General features: G+C 40.5%; 1 protein-coding gene across 3 annotated transcripts in view; it reads left to right on the forward strand.

Moving 5' to 3' along the window:
* The window catches only part of KIFAP3 (kinesin associated protein 3), a 67,922-nt gene that overhangs the window by 18,327 nt on the left and 28,062 nt on the right, over window positions 1-21,533 (forward strand). For all 3 annotated transcript variants that reach the window (XM_033151335.1, XM_033151333.1, XM_033151334.1), the window contains exons 11-17: window positions 6,939-7,039; window positions 13,869-13,977; window positions 14,911-15,023; window positions 15,725-15,890; window positions 16,697-16,822; window positions 19,177-19,275; window positions 21,202-21,287. In XM_033151335.1, the coding sequence (XP_033007226.1) occupies window positions 6,939-7,039; window positions 13,869-13,977; window positions 14,911-15,023; window positions 15,725-15,890; window positions 16,697-16,822; window positions 19,177-19,275; window positions 21,202-21,287 (800 nt within the window). The remainder of the gene's footprint in view (window positions 1-6,938; window positions 7,040-13,868; window positions 13,978-14,910; window positions 15,024-15,724; window positions 15,891-16,696; window positions 16,823-19,176; window positions 19,276-21,201; window positions 21,288-21,533) is intronic.

Raw genomic sequence — 21,533 nt, forward strand, 5'->3', positions numbered from 1 at the left:
CAATATGTATTTGTGTGCAGTTCTTTAGTACAGGAATATAACAAGACTACATATTTATTTCTCTGTCCCGATCATCACTTTACATAGTCATCCAGCTAAAAGATGTATTTTGGAGGGCCATCCAATCTGATGAAGTTCAAACAGGTCACTGTTTGTAGTAATAATGAATTACTTATTGGCAAGGGGATAATATTTATAATTCTGAACCCTCACTTAAATTCTGCTTTTGATATGATCATCATAACAGTTGCTTTAAGTGGCTGAAAGTCCTTTGGTATATTCTCAAAGGCAGCACATCTCACAGGTTCTCAAAAGACTTCTGCTGATATGCATTCTGTTTCTTGATTTTTTCGTGGTGCCTTATGGGTGCTTTTTTATATAGAAAAATTGTGTCCATACTCACCACAACGTTGTTCTAGTAAGTGCCACACCTGGAAAAGAAGGTGCCAGTACTGTGTGCCTTTGAGTACCCGAGGGGGGTGGGGGGGGAAGCACTGGACCGTCAAGATAGCAGGGGGAGCTAATGGGTTAATCTCTAGAAGTTTTGGACTACAGCTCCCATTACCGCTAACCATTATACGAACCGCTAACCATTATACGAAGCTTAAACAAAAGGAACGGTAACAATCTAAGTGCACCAGTCCATCTTTTGAAAGGACAGGAAGGCCTTTCTTGACAACCTTTCAGAACATAAAGAGGATTGTGGCAGAATGAATTGATTATTGTAAGTTAGTGCTGGGCCCAGATAAATTATGCTTGAGTCGTGTTATAGTCCAGGGTTAGGGAGCTGGCCAGTGGACTGCATCCTGATCTCCCCCAACTCCTGTGGGTCATTTTAACAGGGTGAGTGAGGGTTGTCCACCTATCAGTCCCTGCTTCCTGCATCATTCCCTGCCTGTTGGGTTTAGGGCAGGTGGGTGTGGCTTGGAAGAAATGCCTTCCCAGCCAAATTAGATTCCCTACCAGGCCTAATTAGGCCTACAGGACCAAGGTTCCCCATTGCTGCTATGGTCCCTTAATTAATGGTCCCTCATTCTTTACCTTTGGTCTCAGCTGCACTGGCAAAGAAAAAGCACTTTATATGTGTAATTTATGCATTCTAACACTGTGACACCAGGTGGTGCTGTGGAGTTCTGGTTTTGCTAACCCGATTTCTCATACAAAGTTTGAGATGCATTTAACTGAAACACTTCTTTGATGTGTCTAGATCCAGCTTTTGTTTCCCTAGGAAATAATTTTCTTGACAAATACAGTGTAATAAGGCCTGTCTCTGAAGTCACTCGAGCCATCTGCCTATAAAGTTGAATTGTTCATCAAAATTGGGGCATTGTAAAACTATGTTAACCAAGATGATTTTTTAAGTTAGTTAATAGTTTTTAACCTTTTGACTGCAGTACCTTGTTCTTTCTCCTGAATCAGTTCTGTGAGGGATGCTGCTGCTCGTAAATAAATAAATAAACAAACAAATAAATAAATAAAATATGAAGGAGAAAATGTTTGTACAATCCCACTACAAAATTATTCTCCACCTCACCTTCTTTCTTTCACATTTGTGGCATAATTGAATGGCCTTAAGTTTGACTGTCTTGTTTTTTCTAAACAAAATAAAAAATAAAAAAATTCCTTCCAGTAGCACCTTAGAGACCAACTAAGTTTGTTCTTGGTATGAGCTTTCGTGTGCATGCACACTTCTTCAGTTTTTCACTTTTTCTAAACCCCCTCCGAAAAAGGCCTGGTCTTCAAAACCTGTTTGCTACTTCTGATTTCTCTGAAGGAAAGTATTGCAATTTGTTTCCTTAATAAATGGTGATTTAGAACCTCGAAACAGATGATCATATTGAAATCTGGAGATAAACAGGTTCATGGAGTGCTGAAGTGCTAAATATCTGTTTGGGCATATCAGGTTGTGCTTATAACTTGTAACTGCTGCCTCCTGTACTTTTGCTGTATTTGCAACACTGAAGTGACCTCTTAGACGAAAACCTGGGTAGTGTGTCTGGAGGTCCTAGGCTGCCCAAGACACGCCCCTGCCTTGCTGTTGTGGTCCAAAGAAAAGGAAAGCAATACATTTGGGACCAGCTTAGTAGCAGGAGTTGCCTGAAGGGGGCATACAAGACACCATAGCTGTCAACCCTCTGTGCTGTTTCCCAATGCTATAATAAGGGAATTTCCCACAAAAAAAGGAAAAGGATGACAGCTATGCAAGACACTATCCAACAGCCTTAGGGACTCCACTCCAGATTTGTGTAGGGTTTACTCCTTAGCCTTTTAGTCTCCCAAAGATGTACTGCAAGGCATTTCCCCTTGGGGTTTACAACCGAAGCCTTTCTCATGAATGAGTGTAGCCACAAGGCTGCGGTGGTTTAGGCCCAGAGTTTTCCTTCTCCTAGTTGCGCCACTTTCCCATGTTGCCCATCTGTTCACAAAGTTTAATTGATAGTCAAAAAAACTGCAAATAAACTTTGTTTTTATGTCTTTACACATGTCTTGTGGTATTATATGCTGCTATTGTGTTCAGTTTTATCTTCATCTTTTAAAACGTTGCATGCCTTCTTTGTCTACCAGAGCTATGATCTTTTTTTTTTTAATAAAGGTTCCATTATTTTTATGAACATTTATTTCCAAGAAGTTTTAAACCAGCTTTTCCTTTATGCCCTGGCTTGGCCTTTTCATAATGAATTTAATATGCAGTTTCACACATTTGTTTGAGAAAGGACCTTCTTATTGGCTACAGCAATGTTGTTCTAATTTTAATAAGCCTAATTTATCCTATAAAGAAACATACATTTTCCAACCCGATTAAGTGAGCAAACAATTGGGGTAAGATGTGGCAGATTGTAACAGAAAGCACATGTCCTGCCCTGAGAGCACAGCAAAGTCTCTTATCAGGATTGCTTGAAGTTATTCATGGTAGTAAAATGTTATGCTTCCTCCTGTTTTCCCAATTAAATGAGGAAACCTTTATTCCTATGGCAGTCCTACCACAGCTGGTTTCAATATTTTGTGTGTGAACATTGCCTAAGGTGTCCTTTTCTTTCTAGCAGTAACTAGCTGAATCATATTAAGAATGAAAGGGATTGGTCTTGGGAAAACAGTAATTATTCAGAGATTTATTCAGAAGGTTGGTTTTGTGCTATTTGCAGCATGCATGTCTTGGAAAAATATGTTGCCCCCATAATCCATGTAGGTCTAGAGTTGTCTAGATAGAAGGCACTATGGCTGTGCTTGCACTGAAGTCTCAACAGTGCTAGATTATGTCATTCAAGGGTGGGTGGGATTACAAAGTGCAGCTTTGCCTGTTTTTGAAGGGAAGCTCACCCATATTGCAGGATTTGGTTCTAGTGCTACTGGGATGGTCATTTCCAGAGGGTGATGCATGGGGCCCCATGGAGCCTTCAGTGTGGGGTTCCTCAGGGTTTAATTTTATTCCCTGTGCTGTTTAACATCTACATGAAACCACTGAGTGAAATTATCTGGAATTTGGGAGTATGTTGTCACCAATATGCTGATGACGCACAGCTCTACTTCTTCTTTACACCTGCAGGTGAGGCAGGGATGAATGGGACCATGGTCTTGCCTCAGTAATGAGCATGAGAGCCAACAAACTGAAACTCAATCCAGTTAAGACCTAGGCCAGGCATAGGCAAACTTGGCCCTCCAGATGTTTTGAGACTACAATTCCCATCATCCCTGACCACTGGGTCCTGCTAGCTAGGGATCATGGGAGTTGTAGTCCCAAAACATCTGGAGGGCTGAGTTTGCCTGTGCCTGACCTAGGCACTGTTAGTGGGCTGATGGATGGGGTGAAGGTGCAGGTATGCAGCTTGAGGGTACTCCTGGATCTCTTGGTGTCACTTGAAGCTCAGGTGGCCTCAGTGTTGTGGAGTGCCTTCCATCAGCTTCTGCTGGTGGCCCAGCTGCGCCCCTATCTGGACAGGTATAGATTAACTTCTGTTTTCTTTGCTCTGGTAACCGCTAGGCTGGATTACCGCAACACATTATACACAGGGCTACCTCTGAAGACGGTTCAGAAACTTCAGCTAGTGCAGAATTCTGCTGGTTAATTCCACCATATCTTATGCTTTGTCATGCAGTCAGTGAGAGGAAAGTTCCTTGTCTCAGTTCCAGGGCTGGTGTAAAGTTGCCCCATTGACAGGGATGTGCTCATGGTCTGGAGGGGTATAGCATATGTGTGTGCCTCCCTGTGTTGTCTCCCACCTTGTCCCACTTTTAGGTGTTTTCAATGGCATACTTTTGCCAGCAGAACTGCTACACTGATGAAGTTTTCCATTGGCCTATCTGCCATGGTGGCAGCATATTTCGAGTTGCATCGGCATAGTAGGACTTCTGCCATATTGCCTCTTGGCCAGTGTGACCTTTTTGCTGAATTCCTCTGTCGATCTAAAAATTATTGCACGTGGGAAACAAAACAAAAAGTGGAAAAATAAGCTCAATAGTGTACAGGCATTGTCTTGTTCTGTGCGGGAGCAGGCAAAGTTTATATGATGATATTGCAAAGGAAGGCATATATGTTTGGGTTTCATGTAGTGATGTGCACATATTCTTTAGCGCAGATGCGTCAGATTGGTTCTGATGAGTAGGGTGTACAAGTCACATAATGTAGAGAGAGGATTAAACCTCAGTGTTGTATTGCAGCCCTAGCATGGTTAGGGATTGTGTACTAATGAGCAGAATGGAGTAGTTTTGGTCCATAATTGCTGCTACATGGCTTGCTTAATGTTCAAAAGCTTAAAATAATTTTGAACTTTGGATTCATCATATGTGTAGTTGGAGCTTTTAATTTGTTGAAAACTTGTTGTGAAAACAGCCCAAGGGACACAATATTTTTCCACCCCAGCTGTTCCAGATGAATTGCAGCTGCAAATTTAACAGTATTATTTCTATAAACCACTGAGTATATTTTATAATGGCAATAATTTCCACAGAAAAACCAGTTATTGCTGCTAATGACTGGGTTGTTGAGCATTTACAGCCTTCAGCTGGGAATGACCAAGTGTTCTGGAATGGTAGTATAAATGCAAAGGACAATTGAATAACACTTTGGAATAATGATTTGATTAATCAATGATAAATTCCTGTGGGAATAAATTCAAAGTATTTCTGACCACCCAGTTTATTAGCCAGTGAGCTCATCATTATTTAACCTTATTACCATAATACATAATGTCCAGGCTGTTAGTTGCTAGAGCTGTCCTTAAGTGTTTTGGCCAACCCACTATTAGTCATTAAACGCTGTTGTTTTTAAACAGCTTGTCTCTCTGCAAGGCATCATATGACTATTTTTATCCTCGTCTTTTAAAAACCTTGCATAGAATTGGCATTTGTGTTTGTATCTGAATTGTTGCCTTGCTACAACTTTCCCTATGAAACATCATGAAATCTTGCGCTTAGATTGGGTCAATCTGGTGTGCTGTGCTTCTCCCTTCCCTTTGCCTATCAGCCTTCCAACTTTGTCCACTCCTAGCGCAAATAATTGGCAGATGCACAATGACATCAAAACTCCTTGTGGTAGAAATTGATGTGACAGTTATTTGTACTCTCTGAACGTTGTTAGTACAAAATGAGTGCTGACCACCCGTAATGTCTTGGTCTACGTGACCAACTGCATAACAAACCAGAGAGCTACCAGTCCCATAACCCTTTTCTTGCTCTTCCCATGCTTTCAGCAACCTGCTGCCTCTAGCATATTGCAGTGGTTGAGAAACTCACTTTCAAATTGAGATTGGCAAAGGGGGGAAAAAATCAACGTTGGACTGTTATATGGAACGTGCCTGTGATTTATATTAGAGGACACAGACCTGCGACAGGAATGGCAGGGTGTATGTATTCCTCAAGTTCTGGGACAAGGTCTAGAGTGGGCAAAGATGTAGGTTGTACAACTGAAATGGCCTCCTTTTCACACTAGGTTTGCAGGAGGAGTGTGTTGATGCTGTAGTACTTATACTAAGCTATATTGCTAGGTGCAATATCATCCCCCTGCTTTTTTATTTATTTTTATTGGGGGTGGGGCAAGAGAAGGATTTGCCACATGATTCGGTGGAAGGAGTGAGTGTGCATTTCTAAGCACTTTGAACTTAGATTGGACTTGCAATAGGATCTTTATAGCTTCTCTTGCCAGTTCCCTGTTGCTCTTCACCACGGAACCATTACAGTACTAAGGAAATTTTCTTTAAATGGTATGCATAAAAGGGGTGTGCATATTGGTAAAAGGGGTGTGCGTATTGTTAATTGCCCCTATAATAGAGCAGTTCTCTCTTATCTTCAGAGCACAGTGGGCATGATTAATCTAAAATGAAATACTTTTCAGTTCCATTGATTTCCATCGGAAAAATCCAGAACATATTGCAGCTAGACTGTGCTAAATCTATTTTTGATCAGATCTTTGATATGGAACGAGTTGCCTACCTCTACTCTAAAAGCCTTCATCCCCCAGTTCTTTGTTGAATCTTCAGAATCAACTGTTGGAATTCCCATGATAAATGGCAGCTCCGTAACACTAAGCTTATTCTTAGCTTACTGAGTTGAAAGGGTTGGGACGGGCAGGAAATGGCAAAGACAAGGGAACAGTGGGAGTGAAGAGACCTGGTAGCCTGACATCCTGAAGTATTAGAACCTAATACTAAGAGAGAAATACTTGGGAGCGTGAAGAATAAATCAGGAGATGCAACAACTGGCTCAGTGTGCTACCAAGGTGTATACAAAATGGTTCTTACTTTGATTCTGCCTGGTGTTGCATTTACTTGGAAATGTTTTCTTTGTTCCTTTTTATTTTTAAAGGGCAGTAACAGTAGAATAGTACAAATGCTTGTCTCTGAAATGGCAAACTTTGAAAAGTCTCTAAAAATGTGCATTAATGCCAATTCGAACATGATGGATTCATCTAGGTTATCCCTTTTTGTCCATTTCTTTTTCCGTAGCCAATGAAAATTATAAGCAAGTGGCCATGTGTATTCTCTACCATATAAGCATGGATGATCGCTTTAAATCGATGTTTGCATACACAGACTGCATACCTCAGGTAGGTGTGTTTTCTTTTCAAATGGCCTTTTCACCCATACTGGATTAATCTTCAGTTTCTTGTTGCAGAATTCATAAGGACATTACAGTAAAAGTGACAATATTTCCCCCCTTGCTAATGGTATTCAATGGCTTTGGGGGGGAATAACCACCCATTTTTCTTCTAGGCAATAGGATTTGCCCGTTGATTTGGCAGGCAAATGTTTCGCCTCTGTTTTGTCGCAGTGCTGCTCATGATAATTTTTAGAAATTGTAACTCCCAAAAGCTGCTGCTGCTTCAGAAAAATATCAGCGAGCAGGAAGGTTTTGAAATTTATCTTTCTTGTATGGTCTTGGGATTTTCTGTTTTCAGGCAATTTATGTAGTTTTGGATTTCTATACTTTTGAGCTTTCACTGATCAATGGTAACAGGTTACTCTCCTTGGTTCAGTTCATTCATTAGTAACTTTATTGAAAAAGGAATATTTAAAAACAAACTAAAATTTGTAGCAAGACATTCATGTTTATTACATTGTTTCAAGTCATGGTATTTCAAACTGGGTTCACTTCTTTTATCTCCTGCATAAGTTTATTTTGATATGTTAGCTCTCCCAAAGTCCGCATCCTTTTCCCTGTAAATTGGACCTAATGGTTTGGGTCCTGCTTTCTGGAGCGCCTTTTGTCTATGTTGAAATTGATATTAAACACCCCATAACCTACTTAGACTCCAGTTATATCTAGGTCGGTTCTTGCTGAACTTGCCAGTGGTTTGACATGGCAGATGATAAAGCTGGTAGCGAACAGCCTTGATGAGTTCCTGAAGAGCCTTCAGTAGTCTGATTTTGTACTGTTTGTCATTACAGAGATACTGCTTACTTTTAGTATTTATATTCCGAATTGGTTGCGTTCAATTTTAAAAAGTTAAGTCTGCATAATCAGCATTTTTCTAGGGCAACAAAGAGTTGTGATTACTGTTCTATTTGTTTGTAATCCTGCTAGTCTTTTGGCATCCAAATACCGGTACATATGCAGCTGTGAGAACTTGCGTCTTAAAAGAATAAACTTGAATTCTTAGGCTTGTAACTTGGAAGTTATACAAAAGTGCTACATGTACTGCAAATCAACTCACTTTTGTGAGTTAGACGCTTCTGTGGGTTTTCAGTTTGCAACCTGTAGGTTCATTGGGTTGCTATCTTTTTTTAAACCATTTTTAGTGGCTGAAAGGAATGCAATATCACTGGAAGGCCCTCATGCCTTCCCGGAGTTAATGGGTGCTATTGTAGTAAGAGTTAAAAGTGAGCATTAACAGTCCATTCTTGTTTAGACCCCAGCAGTGCATGCTTTATTTAAATAGGTGCAAATGCCATCCAGATGTTTATGAAAGCATTTATAGGTAATAGCCTGGCCAATCAAAGGGCATGGTTGTACTGTGATGTCATAGTGATATTCAATATTCTTCCACAGAGCAGTATGCAAACTCCTCTGCAGCTTACTTATCCACATGTTTTTCCACCACAGTTGTCAGTTGGGCCTCTCTTTGATCTGCAAGCTTCTTTTTAGCTTAATGCTGGTAAACGTTCTCTCTTGACAGCCCCCTTTGCTTTTGTCCACCATTATCTGCTGAAGTTCAGAAACCAGAGCATTACTTCAAACATTAAGAGTGAGGGAGTAGCCAGTCAAGAGAGATTCTTGAGGCATGCAGTTCTGGCATAATCATTCAAAGATGTTTGAGCCGGGGAGAGGGAGAGGGCTGGACTGAGGTGTATGAACGGAAAGCTGTGGGGGTTGGCCTCTGGTCACTGGTAAATAAGTGAAGTCAGGTGCCAGAGAGTCTAGACACAGTGATTTTAGTCCTGGGCTGTGGTATCTGATACTCAATATGGGACTTGTCTGATTGAAAACTACTGCCTCTTCGTTGCACACGCTGCAGCCCTTTTACTACTTTCCTGCTAAATGAAGAAAAGATGACAATGGACATAGTAAAAGCAGAACAAATTTAATTTTAATATTTCCTATTTGGCAGCAATTACACTCTCCTTTGAAGTGGCATGAGTAGCAATCAAATTAAATGAAGACATAATGGGAAACATGGAGCTCGTACCAAAGGATTATTCTAAAAACTTGAACTAGTTTAGATAAAATTACAGGACTTCCCTCCCTTTCTTCAGGAATGCAGTTCAGCGCTGGCAGCACACTTTAACTTCAATTCATTTTTCATTTAATTAAGAGAGGACAATTTTATCTTCTAAATACAATAGATAATTTACAGACAAACTACAGGTGAACTTTAGTCACACTCAGAGAAGACCTTTTGAAATCATTTAATTCAGTGCGTCTGCACTGCGCATGACTTAGTTGGAGGATCCCCTTTTGCAATTTTAGATTAAGTCCTTTGCAGATTCAAGTAGGTAGCCGTGTTGGTCTGCCATAGTCAAAATAAATTAAAACAATTCTTTATAAAGATAGTTAAAAAGACTTTTCTTAGAAACATAAAAGCTCCCTTAAAAGAATCAAGTCTTCAAAAAAGTTATATGATCTAAGAAAGTCTTTAAAAGAATCCTTCCAAAAGAATTAAAAAATGTTAAAGTAGCACCTTAGAGACCAACTGAGTAGTTTTAGCTATAAGCTTTCATGTGCATGCACACTTCTTCACATACTGTATGTACATCCTTTGCAGATGTTTTGTTTAATTCCTGCTCTGTAGCATTCCCCATTCTTGATATGAAAACCAAGCATCAGGACAGGTAAAAGGAAGTCCTCCTTCACACAGTACGTTGTTAAACTGCGAAATTTGCTGCTACAGAAAGGTTTTTCTGACTTCTTAAACTCTCTTCTGTTGCAGTTCTTTATTACATTATCTTTCTCTTTTTTTGCTGCAGTATGATCTCACAGTTATAAAACTGCTCAGGCGGTTGTGTAGCTGAAAAGCAGTATATAAATGCTTAAAATAAAATTAAAAAATCATAAAGTGTTGTACTCTAAGAGACTTTTATTTTAGGTATACTGAACATTAAAGGAGTATTCCGGGCATGTGGAATAGTAAGGAAAAAAGACCTGAGGGCAGGTCTGCACCATACATTCATAGCATGTGACACCCACCCCCAATCAAATCTTGGGAACTGTAGTTTCCTCGCCCAGAGCTGCAATTCCCATCCCATAAAAACTACATTGTTGGGTGGGGGGAGCTATGTGTGCATTTCAGTGTGCATTGAATGTGCCTTAATACATGGTTTGGATCTGTTCCCATGTGTGTTCCAAAGTGCTACCAGCAACTGAGGATAGCAGACATGGAGGGGCAAATGGGGGGGGGGGCAGGGCTACTGAGTGTGCCAAAGGTAGAAACAAAAGGTATGTGTTGGATATGATATAGAAAAATAGGGGTGGTTGGCTTCTGCTGCCCAACTCCCCAAGGGACTGAGTCCCCTAAGTCCATGTTCGGTCAGAGATGAATGGATGGAATCAGGATGCAGTGAATGCAAGGAAGATATTTATTTTTCTGTTGCAAAAGAGTTCCCTCCCCTCCTAGCAAGGAGGCAAGAGAGACCCAGAACCAAGAAGAAACATCTCTTTTAAGGGTTTGCATCCCCTCTACAAACAGTCAGAAATTACATGACACATAAGGTGGGGTTACTGTGGCTCAGGCAGGCCAAGGTGTGATATTCCTGATGATCCTGAGGATCCTAAGTTTCATATGGTTCCAGACATAGTTTACACAAAACATTAGCATGTCAGATATCCCTCAATGCAGAGCATCTGGGTGAACAATGACAATTAATACCAAGGAGGTTCATAGATATAGGAGAGGAATCCCTTCAGGAACTTTCCCTGACTGCTATCTGCCTGCGTTTTCTCAGGCAAGGGGGATTAAGGAGGCAGAGGAAATATTGAGAGCCTTTAGGAGAGCCAAGATGGCTTTTGGATTGTTCTCCTGTACTATTTTAGACATGTGGGTTATATACTTACGTATGTGTGTTTACCTTGTGCAATTATCAACATTTATTCTGTATTTGATTATTCTGTATTTGAGACCTTAGAATTCCTATAACATATAGGAGACTGGATTGAAGCTAGCGTAGAAATCTTAGGAGTGTCACACAGTATGAACTCTTGAGAGATGCGAATGTTTCTGGTGGTAAAATTCTGGATCTAGGTAAGAGGGACGAGATGTGACAATGAAAGGCCAGAGTGGAGAAAGTTGCAGTAGAATGAGAACATGAACCAAAGGTTTAACCAAGGAGATTGAGAGGTAGGGTGGTATAGTGTTGGTCTAGGACCTGGAATATTGGGGTTCAAATCCCTGCTCAGTCATGAAGCTAATTGGGTGACCTTGGGCCAGTTGGCTTAACTATCTCACAGAGTTGTTATAAGCATACAATGGAGTAATGTACAAGTTTGTACATTGCCTGAGCTCCTTGGAAGACAGGTGGGAGATAAATGTAGAAATAAATAAATATTTTTTGAACAGAAAGAAACAACAGTATTTGGCAGCAGGCGGAAGGTCAGTTAAATTTTAGAGAGTGGGTTATCTTTAACGCATTTTGATAAAGATAAAATCAGTCCTTTAGCTGGGAAGATTAAAAACCCTCCTTTTATGTATCTTTGCAAAAGCCCTTAATTATCCATATTAATCAATGAGTCGCAGCCTCAATGATCTCATTAGGAGTGTATTATGGATGACAATTTATCTTGTAAAATATATGTGTTAGTTAAACCAGGTTTAACCTCATCACCGAGAGGCCATAATATAATTACGAGGCCAGAACCCACTTTAGCAATCTAACTGATGACATTTTACAGAACTGTGCCGTTCCCATTTCTTCCTGGAGGGAAAAATACTCTAGCCCTCATACTGGAATACAAAAGGGTAAATACCGTATTTACATTTTTGATCCCTTAGGATTGGGAAGCAGAAAGGATCTGAGCACTGGAACTCCTAAAAGGAAATATTTACGTAAACTGGAATTGTAAACTTGTGCTGATTTGGGCACAGAGTGTGTCCACATTACAAAGGTCTGATATCAGCATGGGGCAGAGGGGAAATAGGTTGGGAATTATTTCACTGCATTGTAGTGCAGTGCTGTATTGTTGGAGAAGAAGGTGGGGAAATGCAGGGCCCAAATAGGGGTTGTGGAGATGGGTACGCTTTTAACAGTATGTAACCTCCACTGCACACCTAAGTCCTAAGAGATAAGGAATGAGGCCAAATTGTATGTCTTAGTTGAGGATGTTTATGTGAACCTACTTCCCTGTATTTATATGGGGTGTCCAATTCTTGCGAGATTTCCTGGGTCAAATAAAAAGCAGATAAAAAGTCTTGAAATCACATATTCATGGTCTAGAAACAATAATTCATGGTTCTGTTTGAGACCATTTCTCTCTCGCAAGTGACAGCTGCCTCAAATAGAGAAGTAACTGCGATTGGGCAGCGGTTTTTCTTCTTGCAAACCAAGTATGGCAACAAGCAGATACTCATCACGTTCTTTCTGACCCCAGCCTTTTTGCAGCTGAAATATGTGGTGTTAATTTTGTTAAGGGTGAAATGCTTTATAAACTGCCTTGCCAACGCAAAGAAGGTCTATCATTGTGATTCCCAGATCGCAGGTCGAGGGAACTGTGGCTGGGAGAGCATGGCTTGTTCCTCTGTAGTCGATTTAGAAAAGCTAATAATAAATGCAATCATAAAATTCTGCATATTGAAACACAATAAAACAATTCCATTCTGATGAACATATCCATAAAATATCTTTCTAATGATGAAAGTCTACACATTTACTAGGGAGTAAGCCTCATTGAACATAGTGGGACTTCTGAGTAAACATGCGTAGGATTATGCTGTATAAGGCATTTATGAGTAATTCACATGTATATACCGGTAAGCCCACACGACCATGTCTCGCAATGAATACATAAGGAACCTGTTTTAGAAAAATAGGGAGGCTGGCTTTTGCTGCCCAACCCTCCAAGGGACTAAGTCCCCTAAGTCCATGATTGGTCAGAGAAGAATGGATAGAGGCAGGATCCAGTGAAAGCAAGGCAGATCTTTATTTTTCTGTTGCAACAGGGTCTCCCCACCCCCCTCTCAAGAAGGTAAGAGAGACCAAGAACGAAGTGCGCAGGAACCTTTAAAGACTTTTGACATTGCCCAACCCCATAGCCAAAGACCACCCTAAAAGCATCTTACATACATCACACATTTCTGCATCCTGTGCTGGTTGTGTTTGCTCATTTATATTGGCCTGTTACACTGTCTATCTTCCATATACTTTTTTTGCTCTAGGACTAGCTTACTGCTTTTCTTTCCCTGCCTAAAAGTTGTCCAAGAACACCATCCACAAAGAGCTGCTGCACAACTTCCACTCACATTTTCATTGGTGACCTAAGTTGTTTCATCAAGGTCTGCCACCATATTTGAGCAATGCATGGGGCAGATATGTTGAGATGATGTGGCTGTGAGGGTTTGCCAAATGTGCATTTCTCTTAGCACGTTTCTGCCTTTCGTCCTGAGTTCGAGTGTCTTCAAAGTCCATGGTACCTTTGGTAAAGGCTCTTCTCCAGTTGGAGCGCTCGCAGGCCAGTGTTTCCCAGTTACCAGTGTTTATACTACTTTTTTTTTTTCCTTGAGAGTCTTTAAACCTTTTTTGTTGACCACCAGCATTACGCTTTCCATTTTTAAGTCCGAACAACATGACCATCTAACAAAGTTGATGTTGAAGAATCATTGCTTCGGCACTGGTGATCTTTGCTTCCTCCAGTACGCTGGCATTAGTTTGCCTGCCATGTGGGTTTCATGTAAGAGATGGGTTCATTTTTATTGCTGCTAATGCAGCTGCTTGAAATTTATGTGTTGATAGTTAATGAAGATGTTGTTTGAGTGCCCTGATGAACGTGTCGACCTCGAGCTCATTTCCTTTTGCATTAACCTGGCGGCTAACAAGAGAAATGTACAACTCATTTGTGAAGGTGAGTATTCCACTATGGCTGAGGAACTGCTTAACTATGAATAATGTCATGAATCAGGATTGGCTCAACCCTGACTTGATTTAGGAACTGAACTAGTTCCAATACAGATCTATAAAGGACCTCACTTCCCTTAGTTGAAGGAGCAGCCAGCTTATGCTTGCCTTCTTGTTCCATGTTTCAGATATGCAACAGAACCTGTTCTCATCCCCCATGACTAAGTTTATTCAACAGCTTTAGTTAGTAGCTTCTGTCAAAAGCTTTTTGGAAGTCGGGGTATACCATGTCTACCAGATTAGCCCTGTCTGCATACTTTTTGACACTTGAAAATTTCAGAAGACTGGCAAAATAAGACTTTCCTATGCAGAATCCATGATAAATCTTCCTTAGAAAGATGTAGTATTCCAAATATATAAATACATAATTTATAAGATTATAAAAAATGTATAATATATTTTGTGTATAAGATGTTTGTGGTTGTCATCTGCCCTGCAACCCTTGGAAGAAGGATGGGGTATAAATCTCAATAACGAATGAATGAATGGAAGTTTTCTATCAAATTACTAAGCCAGTCTTTTTTCTTTCTTTTTTAAAAGGGTCTCCCCCCCCCCAAAAAATTAAGAAAATAAACAACAAAACATGATAGCAGCTTACAGGAGAGCAATCTAATCAAGACTACTACCTTTGCCATAAATGGACAGCTCAATAGGTCTACTCTGAGTAGGACTAGCATTGAATACCACCCTTTGTTGACTACTTATAGCAAGCCCTTACCATGATGTGATGTTGTTTGTTGTCCTACATAACCAGAGTAGGCATCATGTACAATGTAAATAGATTGGATGGTCTCTTTGTTAATGTTGTATACAAAACGTTATAATCAATTGGTTCATACATTTCCCCCCCCCCCCTTTCATTTGGGTTGTTTCTTTTCAGGAAATGGTCTGAAGATGCTGATGAAGAGAGCACTGAAATTCAAGGACCCATTATTGATGAAGATGATTAGGAATATCTCTCAGCATGATGGGCCAACCAAAACTTTGTTTATTGTAAGCATGTCTTATAAGTAATTTCTACCCTTCATAAGGTGGGGGACTTGTTTCATTTTAATGAAATTGAATAAAGGATAAAATAACTTCACTTTGAACACTGCACTTGATTGCAGCTTTGCAAATGCTTTCACTTCACATGACTTAATTATGTTGGAATACTATAGTAAACAGTGTAAACTCTGACTTCTCTAGTTCATATTACTGCATGCCAGTATTTTTTTCCAAAAAAAAGATAATTTCTTCTGTCCTTCCTGTTGCTGTGCAGTAGCTGATTACTGAGCGTTCAGATCTCTGCATCCTTACCATCATCTGTCTTATAAGAATATCTGACTTGCCTTTATAAAGCTGTTACCATGTATATAGAGTTCTTTGAATACTGAGAATGTATTTGAAAGTATTTTTTTGGGGGGGGGAGTATTCATTAGCTTGACATAGGAAGAACAGTTAAGGGTTTCTGTTGCCAATATACACTCTTGATGTTGGATCCACAATATTACATGTGTGCTGTCTTTCTAATATAATCAGCAGTTTAGTAACCACCTAGGCACACCTGCTCATTCTAGATCACCAGCATTATAACAGTTTTAAAAAGTGGGGACAGACCATATTAATGGGATGGCTCTCATTCACTGCTCCAATGTCTTTTCCTTTATGCATGCAGTGTATTTGTTAAATGTTTGCTTTATTTCTTTGTTTAGGATTATGTTGGTGACCTAGCTGCCCAGGTATCAAATGATGAAGATGAGGAATTTGTGATCGAATGCTTAGGAACACTGGCCAATTTGACATTGCCTGATTTGGATTGGGAACTTGTCTTGAAAGAATACAAAATGGTACCATACCTCAAAGATAAATTAAAGCCAGGTATGTATTATGAATGCCTAGTAATTCAAGATACTTTCCGTTGCTGTGTGACATGGTAGTAGATTCATTAATTGGCATGGGTTTTACTTTGAATTTTGGGAAGCTGAAGAACATAAAGTAACACTAAAGCAAAATTTCACAGTTGGGCTAAAATCCCAAATGACAATCCAGGCACGGTCTATTTCTCAAGTCAGATGAAAACATCAGATATCCTAGTCAGGTTTTTGAAATAATATAGGGGGCTTTTCACCGCATCCAAAAAGCAAGTTTTCTAGAGGTATAAACCAATAATCATGTTTTCATTTACTACCCAGATACGCTTTCACATCTGTACAAGCTTTAAAATACAGTTTTCCCATAACTAGCCAGCGGCTTCCATGCTCAAACTCTTTCTGACCAGAAATTCAAAGAAGAGTCTGATGGTGTGTGTTTTATGACACGTGTGTGCTGATTTTCTTTGCTGGTGGCAGCTGTTTGCAAATTTTGGACTGCCATTCCAGAGGGTCTCCTGACCTTTAGGGGCAGCCTTTTAGAGGTTACAGGGGCTATGATAGAAAGGGTAAAGGTACCTGTCAGTGAACCGCCAGAGACCCGCGGGGTGGTGCAGGGGCTGTCAAAGGACACAGAGCCCCAGTGGATGTTGCATCAGTATAGCAGCCACCTCAAATGCTTGCTTGCTGGTAAAAAAAGAGGAAGTTTTGCTGGGCATATGAAAAGATTCTCTCTGGTTGTGGCTTTCTTCCAGCATGAAGCTTGGTGTGTGTCTGTGGGATTCAGCAATACCCTCTCTCTGTTAAATTTATCAGGTTCTGCAGAAGATGACCTTGTTTTGGAAGTGGTGATAATGATTGGCACAGTGTCCATGGATGATTCTTGCGCAGCGCTGCTAGCTAAATCTGGGATTATTCCAGCACTTATTGAACTACTAAATGGTATGTTATTAAGTATCTCCTATGGATGTTGGGGGGGGGGGTGCGTACGCAGTTCCCAGTTCCACAAATCTGTAAGCACTTGAGTATTAAACCTATGTTGTGAATGCTTATTTAATGTTAGATTGTTTATTGCCCTGTGATGCTCATCCAAGATAAATACTTTCAGTGGATATACCACTTCAAAAAAAAAAATTGTACAAAAATTACTGTGGAATTTTTTTCGACGAGAGCAATTTACTTCAGCTTAGCAACTCCTCTGATTAGATCTCTCATTAAAAACAATATTCAAGAGGTTGGGACTTGAAATGCTAACTCTCCTCTGCCCCTTCCTCAAGAAGGCCAGCTACTACTCATGTTAGGATCCATCTTCTTTTGACCTTGCACAAGCTAGAAATGGGGCTTGTAACTTCCCTCTACTATGCCCCATCTCTTATCCTTCCCAACCCTTGCCTTTCCCCAAGCTAAATAAGTTCTCCCTTGGCAAAGGAGAAGGGGCAATGATCTACAGAAGACTCCTTTCAGCTGTAACGAAAGGATGCATCGTTGAAAAGCAGCAGCTCACATGCGGAGCATGGCTTAGAGCTGAGAAAGGGACACATGCTCTCTGGAGAGCTGTTCTCAGTTCAGCTCAAAGGAGAGCAGAAACACACCACTATCCCAGAACTGAGCTTCAGATGGTTTTGACTTGGGAATTCAGTGTCACTTTCGACAAAGGACCAGCCCCTCTGAGGCAGCAGGGTCCTGGGAACCACATATTTCAGGGGAGTGTCTACTACCAAGGCTGACCAGAATTTGAGGACCCCACCCTTCCACAAGTTATGGATTATTTTATTTTATTTACTTGAGGAAGGGGGGTGTCTAGTAGTGAAGAGGGTGTGGTGAATAAATTGGACTTTTCAAGTCTTCCAGAGGAACACTCAAAAATCCCTTGAGATTTTTTTGAGCTTTGAATTGGAACACTTTAAAAGCCCAGTTTATCTTCAGGCCAATCTGGCACTGGCTCATACATTCCTGACTTTCCAGATGTGAGATGGACATGTAGATTAAGCCTGAAAACTGCACATTCTGTCTACTTCACGTCTTGAAACTTGTGGCTGCTACTTTCCCTCTGCAAAGTGGTATCAGGGCATGAGTGATTAACAGGAGAGGAGACATTTAGGAGGTGGGGGTGTGTCTAACTTTCCCCTTGCCTGCCATTTTCCGCAGTTCTCCTCCTAGTGGTTTTTATTCCATCTGTGGTACCTGTGCCTCCATCACAAACACAGATCTGGGATGCCAACTGGAAAGTAAGTGGCAGGGGTGTGGAAAGTTGGCAGGAGCATGATTAAATTCCTTTCTCCAAACTTCCACTTCTGTCTACACATTGCTGCTGCTTCTTCTTGGTGCTGCTTTGCTCAGGAAAAGTGGTGCCCAGATTTCCAGGATGTGGGGTTGGAGTGCAACGCGTAGTTCTGTCCTAAAGGCAAAGAGAGTTGTGCTCCAAAGCCCTGCCTTCTGTCCTTAATGCAGGCAACCACCTCCATTGTCCACCTCTTTCAGAACTAGTTTAAAAAACAAGCAAGGGGTCACTTTTTACTTCAAGCAGACCAGGAACTCCTAGTGTACAGTGGAACCTCAGTTCTCAAACATCTCTGTTGATGAGCAATTCGAAACCCGAACGCCAACAACCCAGAAGTAATTGCTTCCATTTACGAACGCGCCTCAGAAGTCGGAACAGCTTCCGAGGTGCGTTATTTCCTTTTTTCGGTGGATTTTGCTGACCACCCTTTGATCTTCGGCTTTTGAACATTTCAGAAGTTGGTCTTTCGGAATGGATTATGTTCAAAAACCGAGGTTCCACTGTATTTGCTTTGAGCTAGGCCAGGTAGCAGAGCTGTTTGGATTTAGAGGGTGGGATTTTCACTTTTGCTTTTTTTATGGAAGTGGCCTGAGCAAAGACAATTCTTGGGGTTAAGTGAGTGGAGCAAAGCAGAGTGCTAACTCAGAGTGCATATCTTCCAAATCTCCAAAAGTAAAATGGGGTGGGAAGATTGGTGGCATATTCTGCCCTCCCCCAACTCCCCAAAGCGAGAAGAATATGTAGAAAGCTGTAGAAGGTAGTGGCACTTTGTTCCTTCCAATGCAGGACGTCCCTTGGAAATATAAGCACACGCTTCTCCCCTTCTGTAAGTAACTCTGAAGGACCTTTAGACAAATGCCACTCCTGAACTTTGGTTAAAACTGGTATGTTTTTAGTGTATATGTTCGTGTGGATTATGATAATCTAGTAAATTTAATGCATCACCTTCATGATTACATGCTAGTGGTTGGGGATTTAAAGTTTGACGGGGCAATTTTTTCCCCCTTTTGTATAGCTCAGCAAGAAGATGACGAGTTTGTGTGCCAAATCATTTATGTGTTTTACCAGATGGTCTTCCATCAAGCCACTAGAGATGTCATAATCAAGGAGACTCGTATCCTTCTTTTATAGATCAAAGAGTCCTGCTGCAGTGCTTTTATTGGTTCTACAGAATATGCAGAAGCTCTTATTTCGGGTAGCATCACTATAGGTTCACCACAGACCATGCATTTCTATTTGAAATTGAATTGCTTTGTATTTTAGGATCAATCTTCTTTAAAAAATAATAATAACCAAACATTTTCTAGAGATGCAGTGAAGCAATTGAAGCTAATATTGATGTTGTATCTTAAGCTGCTATTTATTGAGGAGGAGTAACTCCTTTGTTTGGTCCTCCCAGGATTTCTGTGCCTTCCCAAGGGCAATGTAATGACTGCAGCCATGCCTACCATGGAGATACAGTGACGGTGAACGTGTATTTGTTACTCTTCTGTGTGTCATACAGCTTTCTTAACAACGGGAGCTCTGCAAAAACAAAAGGGCAGGCAATCCAATTATTCTGTGTTGCCTTCAGAAATGGCCCCACTTTACAGCTGTATTTCTCTTCTTCTAAGGGATCGCAAACGAAAGAACATGCCTCCTCCTCTTCTGTCCACCCCCACCCCTGCCACTAATCTTGGATGTCTTCATTCACAACAGGAGGAGAGGCAGTAGATGGTCAATTTCAAAGGATGATGGCAGGAATAGCTGTGGTTTTTGATCTGTAGTTTTTGTTTCCAAAGCTGCTTCTGCTGCTATTCTATGAAATCTGCTGCTGTCAGTACATGGGATCATAGCTATGGGTGGTATTCCATTCAGTTTTACTCAAAGTAGACCAATCGAAATTACTGGACCTTAGTAATATACATTTCATTGAGACTGTTCTTAGTAAATCTTAGTTGAATGTCACAGTACGTTATAACACTCATTTTTGCTCTGGAATAGAAGTTGTTTAGTGTAGTCAGGTCATAGAATGAGCTTATTACCATGTGTGCTAAACCATCTCCATAACAACTGTATTTTTTTGTGCATCCATAAATATTTACATGACTTTTTAGTAAGGTTGCAAGCTTTAATAAAATGTCCATATGATCTTAGATTAATGGGTGGCGCTGGGAACATGTGCATATGCAAAACAAATGGCTGTTCTTTCTGTTTTGCATGTGATGCTAGCATATCTTTATGCTTTCAAGATCAATTACTATGGGTGGTGATGTAATAGGGGATTAGGGAATGATCTGTATTCCCGCTTTCCAAATGTGATGAAAAGAAACACTTGAAGGTTGTTTTTCCTTCTCGCATGGTTAATAGCAAGTCTATCTCCCACTTAAAAAGCCCACTCCCTTTTCTTTAGAGTTCTCGGTAAGGTACCTCAATTAATGTTAACAGATGTGTGTTTCTTCCAAGCCTTATGAAGATGTTTGATGGAGCTGGGGATGTTTCGCCTGGAAAAGAGGAGACTAGGGGGAGATAGGATAGCCATCTTCAAATACCTTAAGGGCTGTCAGGCGGAGGATGGAGCAAGCTTGTTTGCACCTGCTCTGACAGGTAGGACTCGAACCAGTGGCTTCAAGTTACAAGAAAGGAGATTCTGACTCAACATTAGGAAGAACTTTCTGGCAGTAAGAGCTGTTAGAGTGTAGAACAGTCTCCCTCAGGAGGTGATGGACACTCCTTCCTTGGAGATTTTAAGCAGATGTTCAATGGCCATCTGTCATGGATGCTTTAGTTGAGATTCCTGCATTGCAGGGGGTTACACTTGATGACCCTTGAGGTCCCTTCCAACTCTGCAATTCTATGATTCTATGATTTATTTAAATTATTTCTGACCTACCCTTCACCACAAGGTTCCAGAATGAATTATACTAATTTAAAATGCTATGTTAAAATAAGTTTGAAACAGTTTCTTCACCCCTGGCATACACTGTTAACACCAAAATTGTATAGAACACCGTTCGGAGGCATCCATAACTGCTTTACGTCCTTAACTATGTCTTCGTAGAGGCTCCAGCATATCTTATAGACCTGATGCATGATAAAAATGCTGAGATCCGTAAAGTCTGTGACAATACACTGGATATAATAGCAGTAAGTGACTTTTCACTTTCTTCCTTCTGAGTATTAATGAAAATGACAAGCACCTTTTTTCTGAAAAGCGGTAGTATTTCCTGATGCGTGACAGTGAAAATTATGTCAATTGTGTTTCAAATACGTTTCAGTAAAATTTGTTCTTCATATTTTACTCAGTTATTTTTGTTTCAGAAATTATAGGTCCATTCAGAAAACACAGGATTGGTGGGATGGTTTATTATGTGTTGCCTTTTGAAACTCCTT

The sequence above is a fragment of the Lacerta agilis genome, chromosome 6 (assembly GCF_009819535.1).
Source record: "Lacerta agilis isolate rLacAgi1 chromosome 6, rLacAgi1.pri, whole genome shotgun sequence".
Taxonomy (NCBI): domain Eukaryota; kingdom Metazoa; phylum Chordata; class Lepidosauria; order Squamata; family Lacertidae; genus Lacerta; species Lacerta agilis.